At 41.3% G+C, this 12,036-nt stretch overlaps 1 protein-coding gene and 1 non-coding gene across 7 annotated transcripts in view; both read right to left on the bottom strand.

Annotated features, from left to right (window-relative positions):
* Positions 1-12,036, bottom strand: part of CDK5RAP1 (CDK5 regulatory subunit associated protein 1) — a 61,998-nt gene that overhangs the window by 25,793 nt on the left and 24,169 nt on the right. For 4 of the 6 annotated variants that reach the window (XR_011570188.1, XM_019972268.2, XM_070801514.1 and 1 more), the window contains one exon: positions 7,841-7,981. Coding sequence is in view for 5 of the 6 variants with exons in the window: in XM_019972268.2 (XP_019827827.2) it covers positions 7,841-7,981 (141 nt within the window). In the remaining variant the exon portion in view is untranslated. Of the gene's footprint in view, positions 1-1,161; positions 1,424-2,469; positions 7,335-7,840; positions 7,982-12,036 lie in introns of those variants that run through there. The other 2 variants (XM_019972265.2, XM_019972267.2) reach the window with 2 other exon arrangements.
* Positions 206-278, bottom strand: TRNAG-CCC (transfer RNA glycine (anticodon CCC)). The gene has a single exon. It is a non-coding gene; the product is annotated as a tRNA-Gly (tRNA).

Raw genomic sequence — 12,036 nt, forward strand, 5'->3', positions numbered from 1 at the left:
ACTTACTTTTTCATAAAAAGTAAAATAAAATTTTCAAAAGTTTTTCATGTCTTCTGAATAAAGACTGAGGTGAAGAGCCATAACAAATATTTCTTGAGTAGAAGATGGATTTTTTTTTAATATTTATTTATTTTTATTTGGCTGCGACAAATCTTAGTTGCAGCATGCAGGATCTTCAACCTTCATTGTGGCATGTGGGATCTAGTTCCCTGACCAGGGATCGAACCTGGGCCCCCTGCATTGGGAGCTCAGAGTCTTAGCCACTGGACCACCAGGGAAGTCCCAGAAGATGGATCTTGAGGACAGAAATCAACTCCCTCAACCATGCCAACAGATACGGAACAGGTTCCCAGCCTGGGATTCCCAAAGGTTGCCATGCAGGTCAGTGGGAAGGTGTAAAAAGGAGATCATAGCCAGACACACAATAAAGGCCTCGGCATATCCTAATATACACAGTGTGTTTTAGAAGCAAAATCTTTCAATGATCACTCTTCATCTGTTAAGATTTTACTGTGTTCCACAGACAGTGCTAAGTTCCTCCCAAGTACAATCTCACTGAACTCCAGATGAGATAAGCATTGTATTATTATCCCCATGTCACATGAGAAAATCAAGGCACAGATAAATAATAAAATAACTACTCAAGTTCACACAACTCTGAAGCAATGGAGCGGGGGGACCTTAGACCAAAGTCCTTCTGACTCCAAATATTCTATACCACCATCTTTTGGATTTTTTCACATGATCCCCACAGAATGACATAATCTTGGCAGATTAAGGAGCCAAGAATGACTCCTCAGAGCCTACTAGAAGGTAATGATGTTTTCTAAACTCCAAATGCTGTCAGACCTGAAGGCAAAGAATACTCTGACAAGCTTTAAAAAAAAAAAAAGGGTCCATGAGGGAATTTCTCAGGTAAAATAGTGAGGAGATAGGTAGCTGAGTCAATGTTATCAGACCAAAATGTTAGAAAGATCTAGAGCAGGTTTTCCTAAGCAAATGGTTCTCTCCACCTTCCCTGCCCCTTTTGTCTCCAATTCCTAGGGTACATGAGAGAAAACCAGAGAAGTGTTACAGTCCACAATAGAAACTGGGTTGGAAAACTAGGGAAAATCTCAGAGACACTCACCAAGGCAAAAATGAAGTAAAAGTAGATAAAAATGAACTACTTTAGGTAAATTTAATGACTGTAAAAGCTGTTCACAAAGCAGCAAAGAAATGCATTTTCCATTTCATAGAAAGTTGCTTCACCACTTGAGGCTTGGCTCCAAAGCTTCATCTTTCATTAGTGACCACTCATATTTCTCTTCCTGCCAGAAAGGATTGACATCAACCACTCAGGTCAGCAATATGCTGTAGAGTCCTTCAGAGTGGTCTTGCAGAGAACATGTCCTTTAAGTGTCTGAGAACTGGCTGAGGTGATCTGAAAGAAAACCAATCAGAAGAAGGCAAGGTAACTGGGACTGAACTACAGGGACTTAATCTGAATGGTCTAAAGGAGAGGTCACCAAATGGAATCTAATGGGAGATGACAGGCCAGCATCTCGAGACTGCACAGTTCCTCTCTGCCCCCAGAGACGTCTGATACAATACTAATGTATATAATTTAAGACACAGCATGGTTCCTCTCTGCCCCCAGAGACGACTGATACAATACTAATGTATATAATTTAAGAAGTCCAAAATAGGTCAGTCCCAAACAACCACTACTCCCTTTTTTCTTGGGAGATGGTCTTCCCCGGAGGCAACCATAAGGTTCATGTACGAGCTGCCTAACACAGACATGCGTGCATGGTAAGTCACTTCAGTCGTGTCTGACTCTACGACCCTATGGACTGCCAAAGTCCTCTGTCCATGGGATCCTCCAGGCAAGAATACTGGAGTGGGTTCTCATGTACTCCTCCCGGGAATCTTCCAGACCCAGGGATCAAACCCGAGTCTCTTGCATGTCCTGCATTGGCAGGCAGGTTCTTTACCACTAGTGCCACCTAGGAAGCCTACCACAGACGCTGCCCTCCCAACCCAAGGCAGCTGTGATCCAGGCTGTATCAGTCAAACACCTTCCTAAGACATTTATTGTGTCAAGATGCATTACTACGAACAAAGTTAGTGTACATGATGAAATTCCAGTTGAGCTCTTTCAAATCCTGAAAGATGATGCTGTGAAAGTGCTGCACTCAATATGCCAGCAAATTTGGAAAACTCAGTAATGGCCACAGAACTGGAAAAGGTCAGTTTTCATTCCAATCCCAAAGATGTGCAATGCCAAAGAATGTTCAAACTACTGTACAACTGCACTCATTTCACATGCTAGCAAGGTAATGCTCAAAATTCCTCAAGCTAGGCTTCAGTAGTATATGAACCGTGAACTTCCAGAAGTTCAAGCTAGATTTAGAAAAGGAACCAGAGGAAGAGGGATCCAGAGATCAAATTGCCAACATCTGCTGGATCACTGAAAAAGCAAAGGAGTTCCAGAAAAACATCTATTTCTGCTTTATTGACTATGCCAAAGCCTTTGTGTGGATCACAATAAACTGTGGAAAATTCTGAAAGAGATGGGAATACCAGACCACCTGACCTACCTCTTGAGAAATCTGTATAAAGGTCAGGAAGCAACAGTTAGAACTGGACATGAAACAACAGATTGGTTCCAAATAGAGAAAGGAGTATGTCAAGACTATATATTGTCACCCTGCTTATTTAACTTATATGCAGAGTACATCATGAGAAATGCTGGGCTGGATGAAGCACAGCTGGAATCAAGATTGCCGGGAATAACCTCAGATATGCAGATGACACCACCTATATGGCAGAAAGTGAAAAAGAACTAAAGAGCCTCTTGATGAAAGTGAAAGAGGAAAGTGAAAAAGTTGGCTTAACGCTCAACATTCAGAAAACAAAGATCATGGCTTCCAGTCCCATCACTTCATGGCAAACAGAAGGGGAAACCATGGAAACAGTGACAGACTTCTTTTTTTTGGTCTCCAAAATCACTGCAGATGGTGACTGCAGCCATGAAACTAAAAGATGCTTATTCCTTGGGAGAAAAGTTATGACCAACCTAGACAGCATATTAAAAAGCAGAGATGTTACTTTGCCAACAAAGGTCTGTCTAGTCAAGGCTACGGTTTTTCCAGTAGTTACGTATGGATGTGAGAGTTGGACTATGAAGAAAGCTGAATGCCAAAGAACTGATGCTTTTGAACTGTGGTGTTGGGAGAAGACTCTTAAGAGTCATGGACTTCAAGGAGATCCAACCAGTCCATCCTAAAGGAAATCAGTCCTGAATATTCATTGGAAGGACTGATGTTGAAGCGGAAACTCCAATACTTTGGGCACCTGATGCAAAGAACTGACTCATTTGAAATGACCCTGATGCTGGGAAAGATTGAAGGTGGGAGGAGAAGGGGAAGACAGAGGGCGAGATGGTTGGATGCCGTCACTGACTCAATGGACATGAGTTTGAGTAAACTCCTGGAGTTGGTGATGGACAAGGAGGCCTCGTGTGCTGCAGTCCATGGCGTTGCAAAGAGTCGGACACAACTGAGTGACTGAACTGAATTGATGAAGATAAAATGGGTTAAGGCCCAAACAGTGACAAGAGCAAGGCAGAGGGAAGTTGCTTTCAGCACTAGTGAGCTTTTCAAGGAGGTGACCTTTAAGAGAATTTGGAAGGTTTAAAAGAAGGCAGCCAGGCAAAAATCAAGACCCTCCTAAGTGACACAGCATTTTCAAAGTCCCTAACACTAGAACTAAGTCTGAGAGGCAAAAAAAGAGGCCACCAAGACTAGAGGAAAGAGAATAAAAAGAGGACAGAGGACATGAGGTTGGAAAGGTAGCTGGGAAAGACCATAAAAGGCCCTGGATACCCTGTGGCTCCAATGAGAAACCACTGGAGGGCTTACGCAAATGAGTGAGTGATCTGATTTAGAAAGATCAAACTGACTGCTATGGGGCAGGAAGACTAGAGGAGGGCAAGAATGAAAGCAGGAATACAAAGCCTCTGAAATACTCAGGTACTGTTGGTGGGAGTGCAAAACGGTATAATCATTTTGGCTCTTTCTATTATATATACCCAGTTTCCCAGCAATTTCAAACGATATACCCTATAGAAATGCACTATAACGCATACATAGCAGCTCTATTCATAATAGCTCCAAACTGGAAAACAACCAAAATGGCCATCAAAAGTACAATATATAAATTGTGGTATACTCATATAATATGGATAAATACTATCATAGATGAACTGCACAATATCCGTGTTATCAAAAATCTACACTGTATGATTCAATTTTATATCAAAAATAAGCAAAACTGAACTATGGTATTAAAAATTAGGATGGAGGGAAGAAGAGTATGGTAGGAACATGAAGGGGGTTTTGGAGGTTCTGAAAATATTGTTTTTTGATTCAGGAGCCAGTCACATGGATAGGGTCACTTTGTGATGATTCATCAAGTATTAAGTACACTTTGGAGCAATTTTCTACATTTATGATATGCTTCAATAAAATAATTCACTTTCAAAATACAGAAACAAGAAAACTTGTGAAAAGGCTGCTCTAATCTAAGCTAACCAAGAAGACAGCTTAGAGAAAGAAAGAGACCCAAGATACATTCCATAGGTAGAGCTGAAACAGACGAACTACTGAAGGGAAGTACAAGAAAATAAATATCTAGAATGATTCCTATATATTTGGTTTTAGCAACTGAGTGGTGCTATTTGCTGAGATGGAAGAGGCTTCAAAAGAAGAAAATTGCAGGAAAGTGGGAAGAATTCATTCTATTTTGGCCACATTAAGTTTAGGACACAAGAGAGAGAGAAGAAAAATGCAAATCTGGAGAGGATGTGAAGGCATGGAAGCAAAAAGCACAAGCAGCAGTGTGACAGAAGACGCAGACACTTCCTACACAGCCCACACGAGCAGACCGCAGGGACAGGCGGAGACGCGCCGGAGTGGGTGCAAACAGCAACGAGACGGTGAGACGTCACGCGACTGCATCTATTTTCTCTACACAAGATGAGACAAAGACATAGCTGCGACTAGGATTTAAAGACATGAGTGAAGACTTAGGGAGAATGAAGAGTTCAGATCAGTTCAGTTGCTCAGTCGTGTCCGACTCTTTGTGACCCCATGAACCGTAGCACACAGGCCTCCCTGTCCATCACCAACTCCCAGAGTCCACCCAAACCCATGTCCATTGAGTCGGTGATGCCATCCAACCATCTCATCCTCTGTCGTCCCCTTCTCCTCCTACCCTCAATCTTTCCCAGCATCAGGGTCTTTTCAAATAAGTCAGCTCTTCGCATCAGGTGGCCAAAGTATTAGAGTTTCAGCTTCAAAATCAGTCCTACCAATGAACACCCAATGATCTCCTTTAGAATGGACTGGTTGAATCTCCTTGCAGTCCAAGGGACTCTCAAGAGTCTTCTCCAACACCACAGTTGAAAAGCATCAATTCTTTGGCGCTCAGCTTTCTTCACAGTCCAACTCTCACATCCATACGTGACCCCTGGAAAAACCATAGCCTTGACTAGACGGACCTTTGTTGGCAAAGTATTGTCTCTGCTTTTTAATATGCTGTCTAAGTTGGTCACAACTTTCCTTCCAAGGAGTAAGCGTCTTTTAATTTCATGGCTACAATCACCATCTGCAGTGATTTACTGGGAAAATACTGTAAAATTAGGATTTCAGGGCCATGCTGAGCGTTCAACTAGAACTTCATGGCATAAATGTGAACTGAGTGCAGTTGGTTTCTGTGAAGAGACCGTTTCTTGTCCCCCAACAGTTCTCCTCTTCCTCCTCAGTAACAGAATTACCCATTTTTAACTGGGCATGAGGTCATTCAGAATGAAGACCATACTTCCCAACTTCTTGGCAGCCTTTTTGTGCAACTTCTGCAAAGTGTCTTGAAAGGAAGAGGGCAAGCCCTTCACCTCTCTTCTTCCTGCTTCCTACAAGCTAGGATATGGACATGATTGCTGCAACAGCCATCTTGAATCATAAGATGACCATGAGAATGGAGGCCACACAGAGAAGAGCAAAGGACAGAAGCAGTTGAGACCCTTGGTGATCATGGAGCCATCACAATCACCAGTCCTGGACCTTCATATATCTAGATTTTTATGAGAAAGAGAACTTCTGCTTATTTAAACCAGTGTATTCTGAGTTTTTCAGTCACCATCATCGGACTTAACCTATGTCATACAGATTAACTGGGTGCTCTTCCCCAGCAATATTCAGCTGTTTTCACGCAGATACAAAGTAAGCAGATAATCATTTTCACCAAGGTTGGAGACTAGCCAAATAAGCACCACAGAAGAAAGGGCAACAAGAAAACGGAATTTATGAGGAAATGGTTCTAGTACAGCCCAGAGACTTTCTCAGTGGAGAGAGATGAGAAGAGCAGACACGAGTGACAGAAACAGCCAACAGAGCCCTGGTTCCAGTTCCTCCTTTATCTTGCTCCCTCCACTAAATCTTACTTGTCGGGTTTATTATGTCACTTTGGAACAACAACAAGAGTCCCAAGTATCACCTTTCTGTCTTTCTTGACAAATGGAATTTTTCCATTTTACAGAAGAATATCATCATTCTAACATTGTAACCCAACCCACTAATGTCATCCCTTTTATCAAGTAACCTTTATCTATAGTAGAAAGAGAATAGGAAGAGGCATGAAAAATCAACTTGAAAATCAAAGAAGCAAAATTCAGAAGATGAAGAAGAAAATAAGACACTGTCAAAAAGAAAGAAAGAACAAGTGGCAAAGCCTATGAGAGACTTTCCACATCAATCAGGTGGCTACCTAGTAGGAATTCCTCTCCTGAGGAAACCTCTAGGCAATGCTGAAAGTAAGACAATCCCCTGTCCGAACAAGGCCAGAAAGGAATGAGATCACAGAAGTCCCCCACCTACAAAATCACTGATTTTATCAGATGGACAGAACAGAAAAGTTCTGAGCGCTGGTAAAATTTCCAGGCCAATCTACAGAAGTTACACACCAAGGAAATGAGACTCCGTCTGCTGCATACCATGAACCATGGCTCCTATGATGATTCAAGCAGGAGGTGAAGTAACAAGGACGGAAGAGTAGAGGGTGAGGCACCAAGGAACAGGGCAGAGAATATAACTCTGAATGACATCAGTAGAAGAATCACCCTCTTGCCACCTCTCTTTTGCAGATGCCTCAGAGATCAGTGTTGGAAAAGTACTTGTGCTCCTGCCCACTTCATCAGCACATGTCCTGCCAGCCTGGACACATCAGCCACATGTCCTGGCACTGGGGCAAAGTGGACGTGAGGAAAACAAAGGAAGATGGCAGTGGCAGACCTGCAGTAGTAAGAGAAGGAAGAGAAGAGAGAAGAAACTCAGGAAGGGGCAATGTCTTCAGTGAAATGAGAGGAAAAAATCCCACAGCCATTCAACTAGACCTATAGTCCAGAGAAGGGAGGCAGGAAACTTGTAAGTTAGGAACGTCTGGGGCATCAGAGACCTCGAAGGGAATGCTCATCTCTGCCAGAGAGAACTATCAACTCACATAAGAACTTACTCTTCCTGGCCTCTCTCCAGCAGAAAACTACTGGCTACTGTTATTCCAACCTCACTAAATTCCCAGAAATAATCCTTTCAGGGCAGGAGAGAAGAGAATAAAACAGAAGGCCTAGTCAGGAGTAGTCTAAAATTTAATTCAAGTGCCCTTGCATTGGTGGGGTTGAGAAGAGATTTTTATCTTACTAAAGAATTTCTCCAGGAAAAAAAAAACTTCATTCCCTCAAATTATCCAATCCAACTCCCATTTCAAAGTGCAAGTCAAAAGCACAAAAAGAACCCCTTACCTTCACTAGCACATAGTCCCCAGGCTGAGCTCGGACCCTGAGCCCAGAGTCAGTGGCATCCTCCATCTCTACGTCAGCAAAGATCACCTTAAGGTTTCCATCATTCCGGCCACACAGGTCAGCAGCAGAGCGTTTACTGGGCTGCAAAAGGACAGAGGAGAGGTTACGAATTTGTCAGTCATCAGTTGTTGGTCTGTCTCAGATCCCCAAGGGTCTGAGCCATAGAGCACTTTTTAACCAAGGAACCACCTAAGACTAAGTGCTTCACCGCTGCTTTACCAACGAGGTCAGTAAATGGCACATGACAGAAACTCAATAAAGTTTTGCTGACAATATGTCCATTTAATAAATGACTCGATCAATGAGTCTTTGATTACAGAATTACCTTTCACAGGAATGAACCTCCAACAGGCTTGATGCCAATGGCTTTTGGGTGATATATTCGGTAAAATGACTCTCACTTCAGAGTCTCATAGCAATCACTCGGGAATGTTCTCGGGTTGTCTGGCCTGGGTTACAGGTCTCAGTGAATAGAAGACTGGAAGCCAGAGCCTCCGTTATAACACATAAACGACTGGCCCAGGAAAATAATAAAATCAGTATACAGTATGCAGTTCTGGGTATTAATCCCCAGAACATACACAAGCCTTTCTCTTCCAGTCATGAGGAAGTGACAAGAACGAAATTCATCCTCAGGCCTTAAATAACCAGGAAATTGGACAAAATACATGAAAAACCTATTTTCTGATATTGGACAACAGACTGTGTAAAACTATGATCCCCAAGAGAAGGAAAACAAATGGAGAGAATCACCCCTGCGTTCTACCAGAAGACATGTGCCAGACCAGAGAACACAAAGCTGGGAGGGAGACCTCAGGCAGAACATGGTGGTTCTCTCTGAACTGAGGAAAAATGGATCAAAGTCCAGGGAACCTGCAATAGCTAGAGACTGCAGAGCAAGTTCTAGAGAAGAGGGGGTGAAAAGCCATGAAGTCAGACAAAGAATTGGTTGGCTGAGAACTGTTTAGCTCCCAGATCTCACACTGGGCTGGGAATCATTTGATCTAGCAACAAATAGTCCTCATTGATTCTTTGGGACATGCAGCAGCAACTCTAGAATCTACAGCAACATCTAGTACTAAGGCCAAACTTTTCCTAGAATAAAAAAACTTTTCTAGCAAAGATTAAAAACAAACCTTAAAAGGATCAGACAAAACCACGAGTAATGAAACTGCTTTTTAAAACAAAGCCCAACACAAATCCCAGACATTCAAAAATAATGTCCAACAATACACTGTCTAACATCCAATCAAAAGTCACTAGATACGCCCAGAAGCAGAAAAATGTGACTCATAATCAAGAAAAAAGTCAATGAAGCAGACCAAGAAATGATGGCAATGATGGGATTATCACAAAGATATTAAACCAGCTATTATAATTAAGTTCAAATACTAAGTTTCAAAAGAAAACAAGAATGCAGGAGAGAAATACTAGATGTTTTTAGAAAAACCAAATGTAACTTATACAGATGAAATATACATCTGAATGTATTAATTCAATACATAATAGCAAATGAGACACTGTCAAAGAATAACAAAACTGAAGACAGAGTAATAGAAACTGAATTATTCAAAGTGAAGCACAGATATAAAAAAAAAAAAAAAAAGATAAGGGAAAAAAAAACCTGAACAGCCTCAGTGACCTACGACACAATATCAAGTGGCTGGACACATGGGCGATTGGAGGAGAGAAGAAAGGGGAGGCGGTGGGAGAAAGCAGGAGGGGTACAGAAAAATATCTGAAGAGTAATAAACGAAAGTTTTCCAAATCTGATGAAAAGTATAAACCCACAAATTACGTAGCCTTGATATATTCCAAACAAAACACAAACAAAGCCATGCCAAAACACATTAAATTTCAACAAAGTGATACAATGACAACACATGTGATACTGAACTGAATCTTTTTCTTATAAATGACAGGTTCTTAGATAAGTGGAGAAACTTAAGTGAGGTCTAAGGACTGGATGGTAATAATCTAACAAGCTTAATTTTCTGACTCTGATGGTTGTACTGTAGTTATTTAGAAGAATGCTCCTGTTCGCACAAAACAAACACTTTAATGTTTGGGGAGTTGGGACCATCAGAGCAACTTATTCTCAAATGCTTCAAAGAAAAAAGTTCTTTGTACTATACTGCTACTTTTCTGCAATGTTTGTGACGGCTTTACAATAAATTTTTTTAAAGAGACAGCATTCATGTTCCATGATTTGAACAAACCAACCACGAACATTTATAAGACAAAGAGGGAAACTAGAACATTGACTAGATATTTGAAAATAATAAGAAACTACTGTTGGGACTTCCCTGGTGGTCCAGGAGCTAAGACTCTGCACTTACAATGCAGGGGGTCCAGCTTCGATCCCTGGCCAGGGAACTAGATCCCATACGCTGCAACTAAGAGTTCACATGTCACAACAAAGATCGAAGAGTCCTGTGCTGCCACTAAAAATCCCGCATGCCACTAAAAAAAGACCCTGCATGCCAGAACAAAGACTGAAGATCCCAACTGAGTCTCCACACAGCCAAATTAATTAATTAAATAAAATTTAATTTAATTTAATTATAAATAAAATAAAGACAAAAAAAAAAAAAAAAAACTTGTTTTGGTTGAAATAATTACCATGTGCTCTCCATGGGGCCAATGACATCATGGACAAAGATTAGTAACCTGAGTACTTATTCATTCAATCAAATGGCAAGTACACTATTCTGTACCAGATCTTGTATGAGGAGAACTGGGGTTACAGTAAGACCTAATTCCTACTGGACAAAATGAGGACTGCTAATAGACACGTTCATGTACGGAGATCTTCAGAATCATAGCTGATACCCTAAATAGCAAAGCACTTATTAAGGCAAACACTTTGGGGATATTTCACCAGCTCAGTATCATCAACCAACAGCAACTGCTGGACCAGACCACAGGAAGATTCCTAGCCCAAGCTGAGGGGATGAGACTCCCTCTCCTGGAAATTTGAATTGGAGCTGAAAAACACAACGTTGGTCTGTGACTAGCTGGAACTATATACCATGAAACACAGGAACTATAGGGCTGCTGTACTCTGCCACACAGATGACGAATCAGGAAAAGCTGACCTGAGGAGAGAAGGAAGTCTGAGCCTCGGGGCTTCCCAGATTGGGTACGGACGGTACCCTCCAGACACCTGGCAGTATTCTTGCCATTGGGCTCCACAATATCCTCCTGAAGTCTTACACAAAGCAGAATTACTTTTGGCTTGAACAAATTTTCCACAGTTACTCATCACTGGAGAGCCTTAACAAACACAAATAAGCAATTGGTGATTCTGAAGCTGCCATATCCTAAGGCATGGAGCAGGACTCACTCAACTCAGGACTTGTGAGGAGTCACAGAAAGGGCGCTGCCTCTCTCCTTCCCCTTCTCTTCAAGAGCTGAAACATGCAGCTTCACAGAAGGTCAGGTTCTCTAACACCCCTTCTTATCCTAACTGTTTAGTGCACCAAATGATGGCTAGATTCCCAAGCTTGACCATGGAAGACTACAGAAGCCCAAACTTTCTGAAACGCAGTATATTTCTAAGACAGTGTGATTTTTTTAAAGGACTGAAAACAGACAATAAAACTGGTTCTCAAAATACACACAATACTGCTTCCAGAAAGATGCAGCAGAAAAACTTTTCCCCAATCCTTCCACTAAATACAAAAATATCCTTCAGGAATGAAGAAGAAATCAACATTCTAAGATGAAGGAAAACACAGAGAATCTACTACCAGAATGTCTAAAGGAAGTTCTCTAAGCAAAAGGAAACAATAAAAGAAGGAACCTGGAACAACAGGAAGAAACAAAAAACAAATAATAATATGATAACTTGCTAAGAAAATCCCAAGGAACCTACCCAAAAAACTCCTAGGACTATTGAGTTCAGCAAGATCATGGGCTACAATATAAAAATTATTTTTAAAAAATCAATTATTTCTACATACTAACAGTGAATACATGGTCACCCAAAATGAAAAATACAATAGCAATTACAATAGCTAAAAAAAAATGTATAAATCTAACAAAACATATACAGGACCTATATGCTGAAAACTTCAAAAACTGATAAGATAAATCAAAGATCTAAATAAAGGCAGATATACTGTGCTCTAAAA

This window comes from Bos indicus, chromosome 13, assembly GCF_029378745.1.
Source record: "Bos indicus isolate NIAB-ARS_2022 breed Sahiwal x Tharparkar chromosome 13, NIAB-ARS_B.indTharparkar_mat_pri_1.0, whole genome shotgun sequence".
Taxonomy (NCBI): Eukaryota; Metazoa; Chordata; class Mammalia; order Artiodactyla; family Bovidae; genus Bos; species Bos indicus.